At 25.3% G+C, this 25,450-nt stretch overlaps 2 protein-coding genes and 1 pseudogene across 2 annotated transcripts in view; 1 reads left to right on the plus strand and 2 right to left on the minus strand.

Annotated features, from left to right (window-relative positions):
* Positions 1 to 34: 34 nt before the first annotated feature.
* Positions 35 to 2,455, minus strand: LOC114120281 (ATP synthase subunit gamma, mitochondrial-like; annotated as a pseudogene).
* A 2,187-nt stretch (positions 2,456 to 4,642) lies between these two features.
* LOC114120287 (fatty acid 2-hydroxylase) overlaps positions 4,643 to 25,450 on the plus strand; it is a 41,474-nt gene continuing 20,666 nt past the window's right edge. The window contains exons 1-2 of the mRNA XM_027982151.2: positions 4,643 to 5,728; positions 18,207 to 18,447. Coding sequence (XP_027837952.2) covers positions 5,498 to 5,728; positions 18,207 to 18,447 — 472 coding nt within the window. The 5' untranslated portion in view covers positions 4,643 to 5,497. The remainder of the gene's footprint in view (positions 5,729 to 18,206; positions 18,448 to 25,450) is intronic.
* LOC126549613 (52 kDa repressor of the inhibitor of the protein kinase-like) lies at positions 19,600 to 20,262 on the minus strand. The gene is made up of 2 exons (XM_050199265.1): positions 19,783 to 20,262; positions 19,600 to 19,713 (listed from the first exon to the last, which is right to left on the minus strand). Exons 1-2 carry the CDS (start codon positions 20,260 to 20,262, stop codon positions 19,600 to 19,602), a joined length of 594 nt encoding a protein of 197 aa, XP_050055222.1.

Below are 25,450 nucleotides of genomic sequence, written 5' to 3' on the forward strand. Positions count from 1 at the left end.
TTTAATTTAACAATATACAAATAGTAACAATAGTTTATTTTTCAGTTATAACTTGACTTCCAGAAACAATAGGTATCAATAAGATCTGACATGATTTTAAATTGTCTTTTTCGATTATACTCCAAGTACAATTTTTCACTTAACGACTTAACATTTTTAGATGCAGTATCTATAGCTATCATACGAGAAGAATGTTAGCACAAGGTGTTTTCTACCATTGCGGCATTGTAAAAAACAAAAGTGAACAGTAGAAAATTCAATGTAACTTCTCATATTTTCTTCTTCTACCTCTTCCAAACTAGCAATTTGAGCGACCGTGAGAAGGAAATTTGTATTATAAATGGAGATCCAATCAACTTGTGACTTGCCTTTAATAACAATTTGGTTGTAAGCTATTTGGCAAGCAATAAATTCAGCCTAATTACATTCGCAGTTCGCACTAAATATTTTTGAAGCCTCTAGAAACGTGGGATTAATATTATCTTTCCTTATTTTGAAAACTGTAAATAAAAAGTTAGATTTATGTGACTTAGTTAATAATTTTTCTGATTTTTGGCCAACACATTACACGACTTTTGCTAATTTTTGATCGGGCCTGTCTAATTCTTGTTTAACTCTTTTCACGATAGACGTATGTATGCCACCATATAGACCTCGATCAGAAGTAATGGCAAATATGAGATGGTTTTCAATATGATTGAGCATGTTAATGTGTGTATAATGTTTGTAAAATTATAGCGTGCCATGGCCAAACGGACGTACGTCCTTCAGCAGACGCTCAGTCTTTCCCAGTTTGGCAGCCAACACAAGTTTTAAGGACGAAGTGATTTTGTTTTTTCTGGATGGTTCTCGGAGACATTTGATGAAAAGTTTTGGGTGGGCTGCAATAAATTACTTGAATATTTACGTAACACGAGACGATGAACGCGATGGCCTAGGATCTATAGTAAAAAAAAGAGAAATTAAATACAAAAATTATGGTCAGATCATGAACAGAAAGTTATGCATGATAACGAAGAAGCATCGGAAACGGGAAAATAAACACAGAGTTGTACACGGGATGGGTAGGACGAACTTATTTATACAATTATACCAATATATCTGATACGATGTGTCATATAAGTACTGTCATTATTAGTTTAAAATTATTCTATTTTAAGTATAAAAAAGACAGTTTTCGCTCACCTTTGCGGAGACGGCTAGTCAGATGCTGCGGCCTGCGACAAATACAAAACAGTGGAATTTGTATAAATGAAGATCACCACCGATGAAAAATAACCGAAAATTAATTATGAATAACGGTGATTAAAATATTATTACTTATAATTTTTAGAAAAAATTTTAAAAATATTCGTAAATCATTTGAAAGTGTAAATTTATCGCATAATTATTATTACCTACGTACTCAAAAATAAATATTTTGAAAATGTCATTGTGTACCTACCTATATATTGATTATATAATCAATACCGATAGCAAGTTACTTGAATAATTTTTTTTTATACTTTAAAAGTAAGAGTTAAAATAAACAAATATATTTTCTAATAAGTATGCTTAATAATATTTTGAATTTTACTTTAGTTAAATTTGTAGCAAATAAAATATTTCAAATAAAATAATAACGTATATTATTATTTATAGGTATATAAATGTTATACTATCTTGTAAAAAAACTAGACGTGATAGAGACAAACTAATTTCAGATTTGAATTTTGCGCATTAAGATCTATAAGGATCAGGTATTATTATACAAACAACAAAAATAACAAAATTTTTTGCAGGACGGTGATTATGATTATTTAAATAATAGTGAAATATTTCTACAGTTAATATTTTAAATAATAACAAAAATCGTTTGAAGATATAATAAGAAATAACAGCAATTATATACTTTGAACAAATTTTATTCAATATTTCAATGTTGTCATTTGTTAATAAGAAGTTTTTTCAATAGAGCCAAAATATAAATATATCTATTAGGTATACACTATACATAGCCAACTAAATAGCTATAGTAGGCATTGCTGCAAATCCTTATTAAATCCTGGGGGTGCTATTAATAATTATAGTAGGTAGCCGGTAGGTACTAGGTATAATAGAATACAGTGGAAAATAATTGGGGGTGTTAAGCACACTTAGCACCCCTGAGATTTGCGCCAATGATAGTAGGTAATAGTAAGTATAAATACATCTAATCACAGTCAATTTAAATGTAGGTTTTGGTACTCAATACTAAGATGCTAATTACTAGATACAATAGGTATATCTGTTAAATATGTTTAACAAATACAGGTTTAAGATTATATTATTATCTTTAGTGTATTATAGTTTCTTTAGTTTCTTGGTTATAGATTTCTAGCTAGCAGTTGCCAGTCAGTATAGTCATAAATAATAATAAAGCTATAGTTTATACATACATGTCACTCATTAACATTGGAGCAACAAGTTCAAACATTTTAAAGTAATATTAAAGTGCCTATTTAACTATACCATCAACGATTTTAAATAAAGCTAAATATACGAATAATATCGTATACGTATAAAATATATACCTAGTAAAAACGATCTATTTCAATTATTTTTCATACAATCTTCAGTCAATAACCAAGAATTGGTTATGCAATAGAAATCTAGTCAAAATAAGTTGTTGACTAAATTCAGATTATATTTACTAATATGATATACATAATATACAATACATTAATACATATTATATAGTACTGTGTAGTGTGTATATGTATTACTCTATCAAAAATAATAGGAGATATAAGTAAATAATAATGTTAATTACAAAAATAATATATATTTTTCGTCGTAATATTCAGTTGACTAAACAGAATTGTTTAATCATATCAAAATATCTATGGTTAGCCTTCAAAATTGTATGTAAAAAAAATTTATAACATAATATTATCTGATTATTTTTAGTTCCAAACAAGTAACAAAAACATTAATGATACATAAGTCGTATTCACTTATTGTTGTATATTAACGTATTATAATGGAAACTCTACTAAAAATTGTTTATTATTTTCAGAAAAATGCAACAACAATAATTATTAAATTGTATGTTATTATTTATTTTTTTTGTATTGTTATCATCACGTATATTATGTTCACTATAATTTTTGTTTTATTATTCTAACAACAATCATAAGATTTAAATTACTCAAAGATTACATTACAGATTAGGTACCTATTTATACATTATATTATTTATATTTGAGTTTCATAAAATATGCTTATTATAAAATATATGACTAACAGATATAAATTTAAAAAAATAACGAAATTAATTTAAAAGCTTTAGTGCAAATTCTAGCTTTTTAAAATTTAATATAATATATTATACGCTCTTTGGCTTTTTAATTGCTAATATAATAATTTTATATATGATATATGGATGTATAATATATCCATACAGAACTGATGTTGATTTATTAAAATATTAAACCATACCTATATTATATTTTGTATTCTAGAAGTGTTTCGGAATCAGTGGATTTTTGATAATTCTGTTTAAATAGAATTTATAGGTTTAATTAATCATTAATTTATCAAAATCTTGAAATCATTTTTTTATTTTAATAATAATCTATCATACTTTCCAAATACTTGATAACAACACTAGGTAGTTATTTTAGTCCTTAAACCCAATATACCATAACAAGATGCCTTGTATTGAAGTCTTTTATCAATATTTTCTAAAATTTTTGAGGAGATCTTTTTAAAAAAGGCTCTTTCCTTTTTTGCTTCTTATCTTCTTAGTATTTTTATACATCTTTTAAGCTTTCGATTTGGTTTGGCATAATAGACTATTGTACAAACCAACTTAAAAAGTTCTTACCCGTTCCTACTTTCTCTTAATTAAATCCTATCTGCAGAAAAACCGCTTTTTTCGATTTGTCTAAACACCACCTACTTATTAACTCATTACACAATTAAAGCAGTAGTCTCTCAAGGAAGTGACATTGTTTCCTTCCTTTACTTGATATTCACTCACGATATTCCTAAAACATTTTATATATTTCTAGATATGCATATAATGATGACACTTAATAACTACCTCTCATGAGAAACACATTACAGCTGGTGATATGATTCAAAACCACTATTATAAAATAATATAATTTATATGAATTTTTGATTTTTTAGATATTTGTATTTTGATAAATCCATGTTATCATCTGCCAGTTTTTTTACAATTCTTTGTTTTTTACATTTTTTTATGACGAAAGTATGAATAAAAATTATTATGATTATCATGGGAAATATAACGAATACGAAATTGTGGTCGCTTAGATTACAAAATCTAACAAAACCTTTTGTATTTTATATCATTAAAATTCATAAGGATGTAGTTGTCGGAAGACCGACTCATCGGCCATCGAACTTGCTATATTTTATAAATGATTAACTCAAATAATTCCGACCACCATGCATTTTCGACCTTTGTCATTGTACTTATTTTAATTCGGGTGACTGTAAAGAACTCTAGCGCATACGAACAGGATATTTTTCAAAAATCCCGCGATCAATTTACTGCATTTACAGCAACAAGTCGTGTAGATGGCATAGCGGTCGCCCGCCGCGCCGACGACGCCGACAGTGGCGTCTCCGTCGGTCAACGGTCGTGGGAAGCCGGGAAACGGACGAACCAGGCAACCAGCATCGGCCAGCGGTTTATTTAATATTGTTATTACTCATTACACTCACCGCTTATGCTCGCGCCACATACCGTTTACCTGTAATGTTGGTCGTGGGCGCCGCGTGTTCGTTTGGTTGAGTGCGATTTTTAATTGTTTGCCCGCGATTTCACTTCGTCGGTAATCGGCAGCCTCCGTTGGACACGATCGTTTTTGTGGAAATTGTTTGACCGCACGAAAACGGATATCGAAATTCGTCCTCGCTGATTTTTTTAATTTTTTTTTTTTTTTTTTAATCGTTTTTCATCTAAAATAATAATATATTTAACCGTTATCAATTTATCATCCGTGTGGTGTGGATTACAATACGTGATAGCGGCGAACAATAATAATAAAAAAGCAACACATTTTCGGGCGGGTCTGCGAGGCGCGAGTGCATCCTGTGATAAGAGATAAAGCGGTACGAGCCTCAATCGCGGCCGGTTGTTGTTTCATAACGCAATTATTTAGGTACCCAGTGCCCAACGTTAATAATTATAGAAATTATGGTATATATTTTTTCACCGTGTTTAGTATTTAATTTTTTGTTTCCACGTTGCTGTTGAACGGATGTGCATAGTGCGACAGTCACCGAAGTCGTGTTTACTTGGCCGCTCGTATCTAGTATAGTTAAACCGGTTTGAATGTGTGCCCATCAAATTTTTTTTTTTCAAACGACCCAAGTGAAGTGAACCCAACAACGACGACCACACCAACATTTTCGTTGTCAAACCATCTTCACCGTAAAACTACGGGTAATGGACGCGTGAACCACACGACCATCCTGTGCTCGGACTTATACCCACGAGATAATGTCCACGACGCCGTTCGTGGTCAAGCACGATGGGAAGAAGCACAATATTGAACATTTTTTGCGCTTCCACCCGGGTGGCACCAACACATTGTCATTATTGAAGAACGCCGATGTCACTAATCGGCTGTTGGCTACTCATCACTCTGCTGCTGCATACGAGTTGCTCAAAGATTATAGAGTAGACGAGGAAGATGTACACAAACATATTAGAGAGGATGGCGATCTAGAAGTAAGTGATAAGTTTATCTACAGAATATATTTTTACTTCTAGGTAGTACTACAAAGACTCATTCAAGTTTCATAATATTTCTATTTGATGCTTTGATAAACACTATAAAAATTAAATTCAAAATAGATAGGTGCCTACTAATATTTTAAATAAATACATTTTGTTAAATGAATTCCCTGTGTAGATCATAGATTAAATATCAGATAAACAATATTAGTAGCTATAGGTATTTTATGCATTTAATATCAATAAATTAATTTTTTAATGGTAAGCTAGGAGTTAAAATTAAAAAAAAAATTACCATCAAATCAATATAGATATTGTCATCACTATTTATATATTTTTATATTTGTGTGTATATATTCTAAGGTATATTATTATATTAATACTTAATAATCTTGGGCATTTAATTTCTCAAGAGTTTCTTTTTTATAAGACATTACTTAAGTACTTATTATCTTAAAATAAATTACATTTTTTATTAATCGTAGGTATAATAGGTTCATTTCATGAAAATAAGGAGGATTATAGTTGTAATAATTAAGTAGGTACCTACCTATGTATAAAATTGTTCTATCTTACAACTTACAAGCATTTAAGTAAAATTATATTTAATTTTGTTTTATTGTTAGCACTTTGTAATGATATAAATGCTCAATTTTAAATTTCATATTTACACATTACTTATCGTCAGTGATTTATAAGTACCTAATATATTTACCTATACCTAGGTAGATATTTTTTTATGTATATATATATATATGTTAAATTTAGATATATTATAAGAAGGTAGGTATATTGTAAAAAAAAAAGGCTGAAAAATTGAATCCAAAAATATGGTTTTGTGCCCTATTCATTTAAAACAACATATTTATAAAATGCACTTCAATTATTTGTTTTAAAATCATTTTTAAATAAAAAAATAGTTTTAATTTCTTTTAAAAATAAAATTTTCTAGGTTATTATATCCAAAATCTATGACAGATTTTCAATTAAAAAATACTGTTATATTTTGATTTTATAGTTTTTACTTTTTACCTTTGTAGTCAGTTAATTGAATGGGGTGTTTTGTATTTTATAAATACCTATAATACATTCTCATTGTTTGTAGTTTTGATTTTTATGTTACATGGATGTATTCAAAATATTACTAATCTAAATATCTAATTAAGTTATGCCTAATCATAATCTAGGTATTATTTGTTAATTATAGGTATACTCATTTTATATAAAATTTCTATTGGCATGTAAAAAAAAGCCTTTTACAAATTCTAAAATGCTTTATAATGACTTTAAAACAAAAATATATATAAAAATATACCTATGTATAAAAACGATCCTATCTTTGGGAAATAATGTAATATGTATCAAATACCTAGGGTTATAAATGTTGGTATTAATAATGTATAAATATTTATGTTGATAATTAAATAAATGTTGTTAAAATTAGAATTAAAATGTTAATGATTATTTTAGTTGAAAATGTTGAATAACTTTTTATGCAAAATGCTAATAGTTGTCTATAGGTAATCTCCCCTATGATTATTCAATTTAGAATTTAAGTATGTTTTTTTTCTTTTCTAAGATACAGTTTGTGTTTTTTCTTCTTGGTGGTATTTACTACTAAAACATATAACAATTAGATTAAAATTACAAGTTATTTTAAGTAGGTACATAGGTACATGTGACACCTAAAATCAATTAAAATACAACATGTTTGATTTGAATTCAAATATTAAAAATAAATATAGTCAAGTACTTCTTTTATCAGATATTAATTTTTTTATTGTAGTGTTAGTGTATCACAATTGCATTAGAGTTGATAGTAAATTCAACAGTTATCGTACCACTCAAAAATACAATGTAATTGTCCATCACACATTATTAAATTCAATATTTTGAAATAAAACCATATTAGGGCTCTATAATATTCACAATGTATGAAAATGAGTAACTAAAATTAAAAGGTTTCCTTAGTTTTAAGTCAACCTAAAGGCTATATTTATATACCAAAGTATTATTAAAGAAACAAAAAATACTAAAAATGTGTAATACGTGCCTACTTAATGTTTTAATGTAATGGTGTTTGATAGTTGGTGGTATAGGTTAATAATTTTAAAAGTAATTATCAACCTATGTACCTAATATTCTTAATAAATTTCCTAAAAGTTTTATGTAACACCTTGTAAATATTATTTTATAATATATTTTAAATACATAGACGATGTGGAAAGACAATGCTTACATTGGTATTAATTTTATGCTAAATTTTATGAATTTTATGAGAACTCTTAAATCACTATGAAATTCAAATTTATAGGTATCCTATTTGATAAAATTACATACCTAGCTGTAACAGTTGTAATATTTTGTTAGTATGAACCGGTATGTAAATAAATTTACCGGTTTGTTTTGTCATTTACCAATTTCTAGTAGTTATGTCTTATTTACCTATAATATATTTATCTATGGTTAAACTTATAATTTATTAAACTTGTCATCATACGGAAATTTGTTTTTGACTTTAAAGTTGTAAGTACCCCTGATTTCAAAAGCTATTGAAATTAGAAATACATTTATTTTATCTTGATAAAAAAAAATTGACACTCGCTAATTTTTTATACGTTTTATTATAAATTGTACTCTAAATATTATACTCTATTTTATTGTTGATTGTGTTATTGTGTTAAAACCTGATTTAATATAATTTATTGGAATCATTAAATCTAAACTCAACAACATAATATATGTATTTTAAAACACAAAATACTAAACATAGTTATAATGATCATTAATTATAATGTACATTTATCACTTAATTTCCTGAATAATTAACTGTAACTTGTTATTTATTATAAAATCCTGAAAATGTAGATTGTAGATTATATTAAATATCTTGGATTTTATTATGATGATAAACTTAATAGGAATATTTGTATTATTATTTATAGAGAATAATTAAAAAAATATTTTATATTCTAAAGGATGTTAATTGTATATACGCCTAGTTTTAAACTAAAACAATTATTTGTTTAATCTATTTTTACAGATATTTTTATGTTTAGTATTGAACTCTGGCATTGTACTTAAATGTCTTAAATTAATGATATGACATTTTGACCATATTAGAAATAAAAGTCCATAGACCTATAATACCTATAAAATCTATAATATTTTAAATAAAATATCTTTATACATATATAACATTTATAATAGGTACTTAAAGCATCCATTATTTAGATCAAATTAAAATAAAAAGCTATTAGTTTCTCAATTTAGATTTCTACTAAATCTCCAACTTAATCCTTGTAAACATAATTATTTTTACAAGGCATCATAAAAATATTAATCTGACTACATATCAGTCCAACTATACTTTTGGGGAAATAACCCCTTTAATTGTTGCAGTTGATTTGTGCATTCGGCTTAATTTACACTATAAGTTTTCATAATTGTAATATGTTTAAATACTATATTAATAAGTTAACAATTTAAAGAAAATAACTAACTTAAATTCTAACCTTAAATATTATATATTCTTTTTATTTATAACCAATATTTTTTTGAAAACTTATTTAACTACTCATTAATTGACATTTGTCATATTTAATCTACCTATTTGTAAAGCGTTATAAAATTTATTATGACTTACCTATTGACATATAATGTTATGTGACCTATGGTTTTGTAGATAATGTTATTACTTATTTGTGCTATATGTCATTGTAACCTTTGTTATTGTCAGAATTACTGTTATAATATATCCTATAAATGGGCATCATATTTATGTTAAGTAATATATGATATGAAAATAAAATAGATCAGTAAACCACTTGAAAAATCTCATCAATCTTAATACAGGTGCTAATATTCCGAGTAATATTCAAACAATAAAATATGTTTGGTTAAATTTAAAATTTAAAATATTGACATAAATATATGAGGTTAATCCAAAAATGCTGTCGATATGCTATCTTATAGAAAGTTGATATTAATCAGTAAGTAGTTCAGAAAATATATTTATTAAATAATCATACAATAGTATTTTTTTTTAAATTATTTAGTTATCTATTTGTGGAGATATTTGTTTTATTGTATATTTAAACAGTTCTAGTATATTGTCACACCATTCTTTTTACACATTAAAACAGTTAATTACAACTTTATTAATTTATTTTTTATGATTGTGTTATCATGAATGTACCGAGTATTTGTACCCGTATGTGACTGTTGGTATCTATTTATGTGGGAGGTTACAACGCTAGTACCCAATAATGTCCTTTATACGCTACTTGTGTATTTTTAAATTGTATTATTATTTTGTAAATCAAACTCAATATTCTCAATAACAAAAGCTTCCAGGATATGTTTAACCATTTAAGCATTTAAGTTATTTACTTTTGCATAGATATATATTATTGATTACAGTTAATAAAAATTATTATTATTAAATGTATGTGCTATTTCACGCTAAATCTCTCCTTGTCATATACTTAAATTTCGTTCATTTTGTAAAATTAAAACTAGATGTATAATAAATATTCAAGTGGTATAAGTAATAGCCATTTGATATTAATATTATTCAACTTAAATAGGACTTAGCACATTTTTACCTACTTTAATATTCATTATAATATTACACCTTATATAGATACTTATTTAAATTAAGTTCAATCTATTTATCTAAATTCTAAAGTATAATAATGATTTACACTAAAAAAGGTAAATTAAAAAATTATTTAAAAATAACATATACCTAGTTTTATTTTTATGCCATATTACCATAAATACCTGTTTTTTTAAATACATGCACACATGATACAATTATTTTATTGGTGAACAATGGATTTACCTATAATAATAACAAATGATGAACAATAATGAAATACACATTTTAATGAATAAAAAATATGTATTATGTTCAAATATATTTAATTATATCTATTAAACACACAATAGATAGGTAGGTATTTTTAATTTTTTCTGAAATGATAGGTACAATTTTATGACGTATTATTTAATCTACCTTGTATGTATAGGTATAATATATCTTTTTATTTTTTTTTTTTATCGTAACAATCACTTAAGTCTGACCAATAAAGTAAAGTTGTTGAAAAAAACGATAGCTTAACTTTATCATAGTTTTGACGCCCCATAATCCCGTATTCTTCCCATTCTTAAGTAATTTTCGTAGGAACTTGACAGCTTGGTAATAAATTGAAAGGGTTGAAAATTATAAGATGCATGTCGTTTGAGGCTAGAATATGAACTTCAATAAAAACTTTTATCTAAATATTCTGGTAGGTATATAATACGCCAAGTATTACGATTCGTTATTGTTCTCGGAATCTTATGTTTTGAAACATAGTTTTTTTTTAATTCTTAACAATAGTAAAAAATGTATTGCATTTTACATTTTTCTAGTAAATGTAATTTTGTATTACAGGCTACAACGTATGTAACATAAATACTATTTACATATATATTTTTTTTCTTTATTTATTTTAAGAATTGCTCAACTATTTTGATTTAGCTCTCATATATATTCGAAATCGTGCCTATATTATGTTAATGTTTAATACCCTAGACAGTTAACTGAACGATAATTTTTCATTTCTTTTAATAGTTTCTCTAAGCGTATAGAAAAATATTGTTAAAACTATAGAAATATTAAAAACTGTCAACAAACCCAGTCTTATCAATTTCGTACAATTTTTTTAATTCTAATGCAATATTGTATTATTGCTTATAATTGTTTGTTATATTTAATAGGGATCACAATAAAACACTACCCTTCGCTGAGAAGAGCAAAGTGGAATAAGTAAAATTCTGTGTCACGTCAAACTTTTTTTAATTTTTGCAGATACTAACATTCGAAAAATAAATAACAATTAGGGGGTCGGTCAAAAAACCGAACTTAAATAAAATTCAAGTATATTTCAAACCATCACATTTGAATGAAATTCTAACTCAATGTCATAGCCTACAAACTATTTTTTTTCGGAGGGTGGTATAAAGTATAAAATAAAATATGAAATTATAAAAATGCACGAACTTTTAATGCGACAAAGCAACTATATACCAATTTTCGGGAGAGGTGTCTGAACCCTACCATTCCTGATTACGGCTTTGCTTGAACATAACTTTTTTGAACGACCTTGGTATTAAATCAATTGAAGAAAAAGCTACACTTTTTTACAAACTGTTGTTTTTTCTAAACTAGCTAGTTAACCAACGTAAAGCACCCATAAATTATTTTCATACCCTTGCATTCCCTAGAAATCCTCGCCGAAAGTTAAAAAAATAGTGTTGAGAATATTTAATTTAATTTTCTTCCCTTTAAATCTCTAATATGCTACAAATGGATAGTTTCTTATTCATGTAACTTGTATTTACGTTTTGTTTTCTTCTTATCACGTTTTATACGTAGTCGAGTACTCAAGTCCGTGTCTATATGCTGAAATTTTAGATATATCAGAATTTAACACTACCCATATTAACCAAAATAAATGATGAAATCTAAAACTGAAAAAATGTTGAACCTGGAACTCATATTACCATAAAAAATAATATTATTTTGGTTGAACAATAATAACTTAAATTAAATAAAAAAAACCCGAGTGCTTTATAAATTTATCCCTTATATTAATAAATTGTTCATTGTTCTGTATTGTTAATAATTATCAAATGGAGGAAGGTACATTAAAGAATTAAGATAAATTTTGCAATACCATACATTTATTCAATAAAATGTATTAAGAAATTATGTAGCACTTTTTTTTGGTAACCTTAAAATTATTAATTTATATTACCTAGTATAATTATTAATTCCTATTGCATTTTTACCCTACTTAATTATGTTACTCAAAGTTAGTCAAACTATAATGATTAAAAATTAAATTATGAGTAGGAAAAAGGTTTCTTAAATTAGTTGGACATTTTATTGACAACATAAGTACTATAATGTTATAATATTTAGTTTAGTATTCTTTTTATCGTTTATAATTTTTTATGTTGCATCTGAAGTTATTTTGTAGTTAAGTTTAATTAAAATTTATTAGAATGTTTTTGTTAATAAAATTTAATACTTTCGTTCTCTTGATTGACATACAAAAATCATAAAATTAAAATGTACAATAATAATTATTCAATATTTTATACATACAATACAGTCCTTATGGAAAATTTTCGTATTATAGGTAAGTCATAGTAAATGCTACCAAGGTAAAATTTTAATATTAAAATATTTTTAATCAAGGAAATAATTGATAAGCTAGAAATTCCATATCAAGCCTTTTTAAATATTTTTTAAAAAATTAATCCGTTTTTCATTTGTTTAATCTATACTAACTCAATTTATTTTTGAACTTATAATTTAAATTTAAAATGATTTTAGGTCTGTTTCACGGCTACTCGTATGGTGCACAGCATATCATTCTCTCGTTTGTCGATTTACATTATTTAAGTTCTTATGTGTCGTCAACATGATGCTGTATTAATCTCTTTAACTATTATTATAAATTAAAATCGTGCTTGTCTCTTTGCTAATTTTTTTAAATTAATGAATCAAACTGTTTTCAAAAATATTGTTTATGATTTTAAAACTAAAAGTTGAGTTTTTATTTATCACAATTTAATAAAAAGATAATCGTATTAATCGTATAATCCTAAAAAAGTATGAAAATGCTTTTTTAAAGAAAATTGTACATTCAATAATTAAAATTTAACTCGTGCTATCTTATGATAGGTACCTACATACAGTTGTTAATATTTGAAGGATATTAATTTCTTAAAAGAGATTTCTGTTATTGTCCAGCACACTCGAAATCTAGGAGTTTAGATGTGTTCTACTCGTACTCCGATTGATCTTTTAAAGCAATAAGAATTTTAAAAACAGATTTTTATTTATCGCGGTATTTTCGAGAACGATTTTACCACATTTAAATTTTTTTTTTTTTTTTTGAAAATTGAGAAAAAAATTGAATTCTTTGTGCTTTATATCTACAAAATATTTTCAAAAATAGTGATTGATATGTATTTAAATATAACTGTAACTATTTTGGTAGTTAGTACATATTAGTATATGATAATATACTGAAGTTCATACAGTCCAAGTACAAAGTACATTGTATGTATAATTTTGAACTTACATTATGCTGGCCTTGACACTATACCAAACAAATTCTATTTAATTTTTTTTTTTAATGTCTTTTGATGTCTTTTTCTTTTTTTCGTGATGAAAAATCTGATATTGTATCGTTAAACTAAGTACTTATTAAATACTCATTAAAGTGTATTTAATTTTAGTATTAAGTCTAATTTTGTAAAATTAATCTTGAAATATCTCTTATGGTTTGTAACTGATCAAAATTATAATAGTAGTTATATAATTAAATAAGACTAAGTATGATCATTATGATTGATTTATAAATTGTTTACTGTATTTTAATTTATTTATATTTCTAATAAGTTCTAATAATTGCTCTAATAACACGATTATTGATTACCTATCTACAAAATTCAATTAGAAGACTGTACTTTCCACAAATTTGAATGTATATCTATATTTAATATGTAATTAATTTATTTTATACTTTATAAATTATAATAATTTGATAAAAATGTATAGTTTACGTAATAATAGCAAAATAGGCGTATATGTACGGAGATACAGGATTTACGCAAGGGCTGGGGAAAGACACTATTTTTGTAAATCATAATATGAGTGATGTCTTTAAACAATACTTTTTAGAAAGAAATATTATTAAAATGTATACATCTAACCTATGTTCACGGCTTAATTAAACAACATAATTGTAGGTGATAAAAATTATAAAATGATATCCTTTTCATTTATTCAATAAACACGCCTTTTAAAAAATAATATGTTTTTATTTTTCAGCATAAAAAAATGTTAAAACCCTATTATTTTCTACGTTATTAAAGCAGTGATATTAAAAATAATTATCATACATATTTTTAAGGCAATAAGTATCAGTGTTTATTTAAAGGCAAAGGGTATTTATATTTTTAGAAAGCACCTTTTCTTAGCCATGCTTGCCCTGCAACCAAATTCTACGCACGCCTATGGGCCAAAATAATATATTAACATACCTAATAATATATAGGTACTCCTTGATTTATTATTTTTATAGATTTTTCATCATATTATATTCATAAGATATACCTGCCCCTAAAAGAATTAATTATCAATTATATTTAATTCAAAATCAATGGTTTTTAAAACTCGTAACGATTCATAGAAAAGAAATAAAGCATACATTATTTTTAAATCACAGTTTTCCACACTGAAATAAAAATCAGTTGAATCTAATAAGATGCAGATATCAAAATTATCATAATTTCTTATAAAAATAATACAAGACAACAAAAATGTTTTTAATATGTAGACAATTTTTGTAGTCTTGTATTATTTTTATTAGAAATTATAATAATTTTAATATCTGCATCTTATTAGATTCAACTGATTTTTATTTCAGTATGGAAAACTATGATTATGATAATGTATGCTTTATTTCTTTTCTGTGAATCGTTAATTGTGTTTGGCGTTAAATAATCGGTTAGAATTTTAGGTTTAAACCTTTTATATAATATATAGATTATCATTGAGAAATTCGTATTGTCATGTTTTATTTTGACATTTTCAAAAAATATAAATTATAGTTATTTTAATGAAAAAATATTTTATTAGGTAATTTATTTAGATCATTGTCTCATGTAAATTTTAAACTTATTGTACCTCTAAAATGTATTTTCAAACTAGTCTTTTTATCGATTTTATAATCATAATATAATGTACTCTTAAAACTATACAACATAATATTATAATGACCGCTATTTAATCTTATAAGTTATCGTACCTTGATATCATTTTTTACTGTTCATAAATGTTGAAACAATATAAATAAACCCAATTTCAACAAATTAAAAATAGTTTTTTAATTTATAATTTTTTTTTAAATTTAATAGCACAACACCACTGCCGTATCGTACAATAATAAGTATAGTTAGATAATCTGGGTATATATTCCCATATTTAATGTATGAAAAAATTACTTCATTTTTATAGCTATTGTATTGTATATTATTATGGCAAAAACTTGGCATCGATTTCGTATATTTTTTTTGACCATTCTGGGTACTCAAGAAAGCTATGAAGTTGATTTACATTGCATAGATTACACATATGTTATAAAATCGGGTCCACAGAAGTCTAATACTTATATAGGTTTTTCGGAACAAAATATTTGGAACTCTGACAATATATTCAACCCTTGAAAGTTTTTATTCTGACCTCTTTTAAAAATTTATCGATGTGTGGTTTTGAAAAATAAATAGATTTTAATTAATTTTGTGGATTTATTCATTTTTTTCTAATATAAAATCAAGCTATGTGAAAGTATGTTGGAAATGAACGTTTAATGTTGGAAATGTTGTTTATAAACTTAAATGATTAATGATAGGTTTATAGGTAACATATGTATTTTAGTATTTAATATGTATATATTCAAAGAATCATAATATATTATCAAAGACAATACTTAATATTATATTTATTATTATTATTATGCTTGGTGCAGAAATTTGGTTTATAATTTCACTTCTACTGCATGTCTAATTCATTATTGTGATAATTTTTTCGTCTTCTCATTTTAAAAATAATTATTTAAAGCGATGGAGTAGGTACTTAATATTTTTTGTATTGAGGTAACAATATATTTTAAAACATTATGTATCATAATCAACTTTTAAGCTTATTGCTACCTATATAAAAGTCTTAATATTATTTATTCGGACTAAAAAGCAGAGATAATTGTGACGTTATTCGTTTTGATAATACCGATCAATGCATTAGCCTAGAAATACTCGGATAATTAACCCCTTTGGTTGTCGGCATAGCTCCTGTCTAGACCGATTATTTATGGTGTATAGCCCTCCTGCAATAGTATTGTTGATGAACTTGTACCAAATCATGGTTTTTAGTGAATATAATTCTTCTATTTGTATAATTATACAATACACACATAATGCTCATTTTAATTGCATCTACAAATCGTAGTTATGAGTTATCTAGAGGTAATCGTTTTCTTTGATTTTAACTTTAGATGGGTTATGAACAAAAACAAATGTGTCTATTTTTAATGTACCCAGCTATTTTTTTATCTATCTTATATATTGTGATCAGTGATAGCTTTTTCGATAAAAAAAATATTCTTTAAAAGTAAACGTTTTTCTCTGAATTGGGAATTGAACACGGACAATACAATAGAATATTAGAGTTTATTTTTTAAATTTCATAGCATTTTTTCAAAAAAATACGAAAACTACTGAAAACATAATCTTTAAGAAACTCTGCGGGAAGTAGGATTCCCACAAGACAGGAAAACTTTTTAATAATCCTTAAGACTTTAAAATAGATTCATCAATAATTGTGATGTGTTTAGAAGTACATAAAATAATTTATTTTAAAAACAATACAGTTTATAGTTATTAAATAGATAACCAATGTATTTAAATGTTTTATTTCATAAAATTTTCAGTGTTAATTTAGAACTGCTGTAATTATTACAGTTAATAAAGTATGTTTTTATAGCTATGTTTATTAAATTATTACAATTTTACATTCTAAGCGAAATGAGAAGAGGTTTTACAACGATGTTTATTTTCTTCCTTTCCATAAACAAATTTTTGACCAGAAGACTCGATTTAATCAGACATATTGTAACCCATTTGAAATTTTACTGTAGCAAATTGTATTTAGTAGAAACTTTTTGATGAATTAGTTAGGTTAGTAGTAGAAAAGACTAAGTGTTTATAATTTTTTTAATTTTAAACTATTTATAGACATTTTGGATTTTTAGGTTGTTATACCTACATTATATTTATTCATATACGTTTACTTTAAGTATGATGTATAGTTAATTTTAAACATACTGAATATATAATTAACATTGTAACTAATAATTATATTGCACTCAAGATCCGCTTAAAATAAATTTATTGATTGAAGTTCTTTACAATTCAATACACTCTCACTATATAGCAGAGCGAGTTCCGTATATTATTTTTCATTTAACGTTATTTAAAATTTGAAAATATTTCTTAAACATTATACTTCAATCAACAATTTTCTTAGGTAATGATGTTTGTAATATGTAATTATTTTTTTAAAATTATAAATAATTTTAAAATATTGCAAGTTTAAATTATATAATGAAACGATACGAATGATTAAGTCATTTGTTTACGCATTGGATGACTAACAATTTTAAGTTCTGTTTGTGCTAAACTATATGTTTACCCAACTTAAATATTATACAGTACCTATACACCTAAGAAAACAATTTACCATGATATATTAATTATATAAATATTGCACATTTTTAAATTATTTTCCTTATTGTTCATTGTATTAATGTTATAATAAATTATAATTATTTATTTTATCTTGTTTAAGAGCCTTGTGGATTGGAATCGACCCATGTTTTGGCAAGTTGGATCGCTAGGCCCAAAGTATAAACAATGGGTATTGGCTCCTGTTGATCGAAAACTGAGATTGTTTGGGTCCGACTTCATTGAATCGCTAACCATTACTTCATGGTATATGGTGCCATCGATTTGGATACCTGTGATGTGTTACTTGATATTCATTGGTTACCAGAGGTTAAGCAGTTCAATAGATCAAACAATTAATTCAGGTATGAAAAATAGATTATTTTACAAATATCACTCTTATATAGTCTAATATATTTATAAATTATATATATACCTTCTTACTAAATCAATGATAATTGTATTAGTTTTTAATTTTTAATATATTATATATCAGAGACTAGCGAATTGATATAAATTGTATCATAAAATAATACATAACAATATTTAAAACAATATTATTTCTTATTTATTAAGTTAAACATTTATCTTTGGTATTATTGTATTACTCAATTAAATTATAAATAAATATTTTACCTGCATTGGAATTTAGAAAGCTTTAATGAACTGTAGGTCAGTGAATATTAATAATTTTGTATAATATATTCAAATTAAATATTTAATATACATAATATATAAATTAATACAATATATAAACATTTTTCTTTTTTATGTATAAAATTTTGAAATTTTCTTAAGTCTCGTAATGTATATATCAACCATTTTTATATGTTTTAAATAATTGTCTTTTAGTATTAAAATCTTTCAAATTAGTTAGGGCAATACCGGACTTTTAAGACACTCGATGTATACATAATTTATTTTTAATAATAATTTAATCAACTAATAAATCAATTAAAATAAAATAATTTAAAATTAATTTTGACGATTTTACTGCCTTAGCTTGACTGATTATTGATTGTTATAATATTATATAATATTTATAAATTATAATCGTAAAATTTAATTTATCTAGTTTTCATTAATACATTCATAATTATTGACGTGATGATGTATTCTCATAGAATATTGTTTTATATGTTTACTATATTAGAAAATATTCTGTAATGGAAACAATAGTACCTTCTTACAAAATGGTAAACTTATCCAGTACGTCTTCACAGTGGCGTATTTTGTATGTTTTTTTGGGGGGTGTCCATAAGTATAGGTATATACTTAATATTTCTCTGTTTTACATCTACTACCACTAAGCTCATAATATACTCATCAAATATTATAATGAAACATTTTTTATTTATTTAATTAAAAGTAGTAATTTTTATGTAATTTAAATCATACATGTATAAAATACCTACTGTAAACATAATTTTAATTTAAAAATAATAGCAAATAATAATAATTTTTAAAATAGAAAATAGAAAATAATAAATACATTTAAAAGTATTATATAAATTAATTTAAATAATAAATTCAAGACGCCTTTTTTTTAAGCTCAATTCCTTCAACACATCATCAGGAGTAATTTGTTCATTTCTGTGAATCGATAACATGGCCAAACCATTTAATCTCTTCTATAATAAAATTAAAAATATATATATGTTTTAAATAAATAAAATAATTTATTAATAAATTATATTTACTTGAGATATCGTGTTTCGTAAGTAAGTCTTTATTCTTTTTAAATTTGAAAAGGTTCTCTCATTCGATGATGAAGAAACTGGTAATGTTGCAAATATTTGTAGTAATTTAAAAACATTTGGATATATTTCTTGATTGCATAGTATTATTGCTTCCATTGCGTTTTTTGGTAAATTACAAGTCTCAACATTTTTTAACCGTCTTTGCCATAGTTTATATTCTGATAATAAAATCGAATCTTGACATTCACTTAAATCAGCCGTGTAAGTTTTTGCCAACTTCAAAAATGTCGTTTCATTTTGTTCAACAGATATTAACGATTTAAAATCTAAAATTGTATTTTTGTGGTCGATAAATCTTGATTTTAGTTGTTCGATGAATGTATCTAAATAAGGAATAAATACGCTTATTCGAAAATAGGTTTCTGGTGATTCAGTGACAATATTAATTCTATTTTTTTGTCTGCCTGTTATTCTCGGCATAGATATATCTACATTAAATGTACTTGCTAAACCTTTTGAATCTTCAAAAATAGCATGAAATTCAATATCTACATTTGTTCGTAATGTCTGAAATTCTTTTAAGGTATCTTCTGCAAGGCTCATAGCTTCTACTAAATCTATATTTATCCGTTGTAATTGTTTTGATAATAGCAATCCAAGACCAAATCCTTTAGCTACAATATGTAAACAGATAATAAATTCGCCTTGTAATATGGAAGAACGCAAATTACTCGCTTGTGTAGAGGTGTCTGAATCCGTCCAATTAGAAATTAAGTCCAATGATTTAATAATACACTCAAAAAGTTCTAGAAAATCATTTACAGCATGATACCGTTCTATCCACCGAGTAGAGCATAGTCGTTTTAAAGATTTTTTTGTAATATTATACTCTTTAAATTCTTCAATTGCATTATTTAAAACATCTTTACGCTTCGGATATATAAAAAAATCTCTAGTTTTAGAAATTGTCCCTAAACAATTTCTTATTCCTTGTACTGAGCAGGAATTAGATACAGAAAGATTTAACACATGAGCTGCGCAATGAATGTACAAAGCAAGTGGATAACTTTTGCGAATTACCGCTTGAACTCCATTGAATGCACCAGACATTGTAGAGGCACCATCGTATCCTTGTCCCCTCATATATTTCAAATCAATTCCAAATGCATGTAAACTATTTAAAATTGTGTTTGCTAAACCTATACCGGTCATGTCTGTTGTAGGAACAAATTGAAGAAAATCTTCATGAAGTACCTTAGTTTCAATATTTAAATATCTTACACATAATGAAATCTGTTCTATGCCAGAGATATCTGCTGTTTCATCGGCAAGAATAGTGAAACATTTTTGAGAATTTACTCTTGTGACAATTTTTTTTAAAATAATTTGATTGCAAGATTCGATTATATCATTTTGAATTATAGGACTTATATACTTAATATTACCGGAAGATTCTAAAAATGATTTTAAGTCTGGATCTCCTTGTGCTCTATATCGAAGTATTTCTCGGAAGTTACCTTCATTTTTGTCAAGATGGACATCGTCAGTTTCTTCAATAGTTATTTTACCTGAATCTCTATGGCCTCTAAGGGAAATATTTTGTTTACCACATAATATAATTGTTTGAATTATTGGAATTATATTCTTTCGATTCTTTTCAATTTGATGTTCTCTACCTGTTTCTAGTTTTAGAAATTATAGATTGAGAAGGATTTTTTTGAACTTCAAGAAAATGATCAGCGCTACATACACAAGTTTTATGATATTCCCGATTTGAGTGTTCCTTGAAATCTTCTATTGCCTTTCTCCAGTTATTATATTTATTTTTTACTAAAGCACCTAATCCCTGAGAATGATGTCCATCAGACTTAGAGAAACTTACACATATTTTACAGTAAGCTCCGTTTTCTTTAGCTGAATATGCCAGCCAAGGAAATTTTAAAAGCCAGGAATATTGAAATTTTAAATGTTTTGTTTTATTTTGTACAATGTATGATTTTGATGGAAATTTGTAATCTATTTGTGGAACCCAAATTTGTGTCAATACAATAGCTATTTCTTTTTCGGTTAATGTTCGATTAATATAAAATCCAATATCATGACAATTATAATCAGTATCAATGGTTAATTGCGAGGTTAATTGTGAATCACAACTCAATGGGTTAATATTTGGAACAGTTAATGATTGTTCATTGGAATCCATTACTTTAGACGACTTTTTAAACTCACGTGATACAGTAGACGGCGATAATTCTCGTTTAGACTGTATCTTAAAGAAAGAAGTTATAGAATTTTGATTTTTTTGTGACATTTCAATTAATATTTAATTCAATCTCTTTACTTTATATCTGAAATAATTATAATGAAAAATTGTATTTTCTAGGTCATAATAGTTTTACAATTGAAAATGCATAATGGATAATTATTCCAAGTCTAACGCTCATGTGAATATGTGATCCTAGTCTTAATACTTAAATAATAATAAAGCAACAAGAAAAAATGACTTAAAAATATTACGATTCTATATAATTTAAATAAAGAATATTATAATATAATATGCCTATTATTAGTTTAAAAAATACTTAATTATAATGTTTTAATTTTAATGAATATTAATTTACGAATTTTAAGCACTTGTGAAAAATAAATATTATAAACAGTATAGGTACTCACCAATGACAATAATATGATAATATTACTATTTCACTGTATATTTTATCTGCCTTGTTTCTTCGACGACGATTAAATGAAAAATGATTCAAATTCAATTGATAAATAATAATATGTTTTAAAATAAATGTAGATGGACATCATATGATCGAACGTATTAATATTATATTAAAAAAAAAACATCATTGTAGTATAATATTAATATCTAAATATACACAAATTCCCGCTGGAAAAATAAGTAACACAGACACATGAAGGCACGGAGCCGCAAGATAAAAATACAAATTGCATGTATACTGTAATAAGATAATAATAACATAGTATTATTTAAACATATTAATATACATTAGTGCCCATATAGTTATCATCATCGGTCACAATAATTCAATAATTATTACTATATATTTTGTTTGTTACATTCGATACCAGTGGTACTATAAGAATAACAGTTTTATAAATAATTAAAAATATAATAGAATAATAAGTACATTATTTAAAACTAAATTTATTTTCTTTCCGAATTAATTTAGGACTTACAATAATATTAAAATAGTTCATAATCTACCACACGAACCACATATTTTTGTTTGTCAAATTCCCTTTAAAATTTATCAAAATTAAAGATTGAACTTATTTTTTTTTTTTTGGTTTGGGGGGTGTCCAGACACCGTGGACACCCCCCCAAAATACGCCACTGCGGTCTTCATGTAACTATGCGTTATAATATTTGTCAAACTGTTAAAATAAAATTTCAAAATACTTTTTTTCTTGTGCATTTAATTAAAACTGGTTAACAGAAAAAGTAGCTATCATTATTAACACTATAGGTGTAAGTGGTAAGAAAACATCTACGAACACATATTTATGATAATATATATTCATTAAATTTGTATAATAATTATATAAAGTGTAATACATGTTCATTAATAAAATAGGTATTTATTATTTTGAAGTTAAAATTTTTTAATACATTTTAATAAATTTCTAATAACCCAAGTAAAACTGTTCTGTTGTGAATTGAAGTGCCAAAATGTTAAGTCAGCCAAATGGGATGCTGGCGAGACTAGGCGATTTTTAGGTCATGACGTCAAACTTCTCTATTCCACTCGTGTAACGACCTACACGATTTATGGTCAATAAAATTTTTTTTTATGCAATTGGTTGTTTTTAAGTTTTTTTTTTTTTTAAATAGATATTTTGTTGATCTACAAGGACGTTAGTTTTATGTATAATATTGTCACATCTAATCAATCCTTCATAATAAGTAATAGTTATTATATAAGTGTTTACGGATATTTATCATAAAAAAAGATTCTCAAAAGATCTTTGTATGCTCAAAAATAGTCAATACCACAATATTATTTACAATTTTCTCATTACTCTTTATGATTAAAATAGACATTTTTAAATTAGCTGGTATAAAATATTGTTGATGGAACATTAATTATTATTTTGAATTGTGTAAGCATTTGATTTTTTCTTCGAATTTTTCTATAAGCTATATATAAAGCTGCATATACCTCTTTAATCTTTTAGTTACTGCAATCGTCAATCTTTTTTTATCAAATACATAAAAATAAATAAACGAAGTATATGATTAATTCATTTAAGCTTGCAGCATTATAAATTTTAATTTTTAGTAATATTTTATATAATAATGAATAGATTCAAATTCAAAAGAATATAGAATATATTTAACTAGGAATTCACAATATACACTCATATTTTATGATGGTTTACATTTGATTTTATTAAATTTATATATTTACATATATTATGTACATAATACTTTTAATCAGTATGATATATCTAAAAAACAAATTTATTATTATACGATTTTATTTATTCAGTAAAAAATATAAAACATATAATAAAAATTTAAAGAAAAGGGGAACGAAGGTAATCGTTTTGTTTTGCAGTAGGTGTCGAGTGTACCTTGTCATTGAGTAAGTTACTGTAATGCATGTGTTATATTTGAATTCAATGATAAATGATTACATACGAAAACGATTCTTAATAAAGACTGTCTGTTAGTCTATAATACTAAATATATTTCATAATACAATTTTTGATATTTCTATTAAAGTAATTTATTTTACTAGTTATTAGTATTATTAACTTATAAAGTTGTAAGAAATCTTGTTTTAATTATTTAAGCTTTTTTGGCCGAATGAGTATTTATGGAATAAAAATTAAGAAAAATTAAAAAAAAGTTTTAGAGTTGACGGTTTAATTTTTGTATTTCTCAATTGTTTTATTAACTATTGAAAATTTTTAGTTTTGACCTCATAAAAATATCAAATAGATCCAATATTTTCCACTAAAAAAAGCATCTTCAGACACAAAATTAAATCATTATTAAATACATTTAATACATCATTGTAAAATCAATATCTAAATTTATCGCTCCGTTCAGAATCTAAAACACACATGCTAATTTCTACATATTAATAACATTATACATTTTGAGGACAGGAAACTCCTAATAATGTATTATATTATTATGACCTTAAAATATTGTGAAATACATTAAATGTAGAACCATAACATTCAAAACTGTACGAATCTGATAAGAAAAAAATACCATTTTTGTACGCGTGCTGGTAATGGTGGAGCAGTGAAATTATATAATTGTTTCCACCGTGTATGACTGTATGATATAAAAAACAAAGTTGTGATCGTAACTATTTGACGATCTGGTCTTTCGGTTGGCGCATGGCGTACATTCCACGTGTTTATGGATAAATATATAATGTATTCATAATATGGGTGTATATAGGCGCGTTAGCATATTAAGCGGATCCCAATCAGAACCGGATTCTTGCTGGATCTATAATGTTGATTATTATATAATACTATGGTTTACACATTATACCTCATCCACGTTAATTATAGAGTATCACTATATACCTAACATCAGAGTACGTCCGATATAATATTATATAATATTATTTTGTAGATACTGATTGTTTTTTTTTTCACGTTTATAAAGTATTTT

Source organism: Aphis gossypii, chromosome 2 (assembly GCF_020184175.1).
Source record: "Aphis gossypii isolate Hap1 chromosome 2, ASM2018417v2, whole genome shotgun sequence".
In the NCBI taxonomy this organism is placed as follows: domain Eukaryota; kingdom Metazoa; phylum Arthropoda; class Insecta; order Hemiptera; family Aphididae; genus Aphis; species Aphis gossypii.

Bases quoted from the DNA above. Each gene is read 5' to 3' on its own strand.
- LOC126549613 (XM_050199265.1), bottom strand. From the start codon at position 20,262: ATGCCGAGAATAACAGGCAGACAAAAAAATAGAATTAATATTGTCACT. The intron at 19,714-19,782 runs GTAAATATAATT...ATTTTATTATAG, and splicing joins TACGAAACACGATATCTCAA to AAGAGATTAAATGGTTTGGC.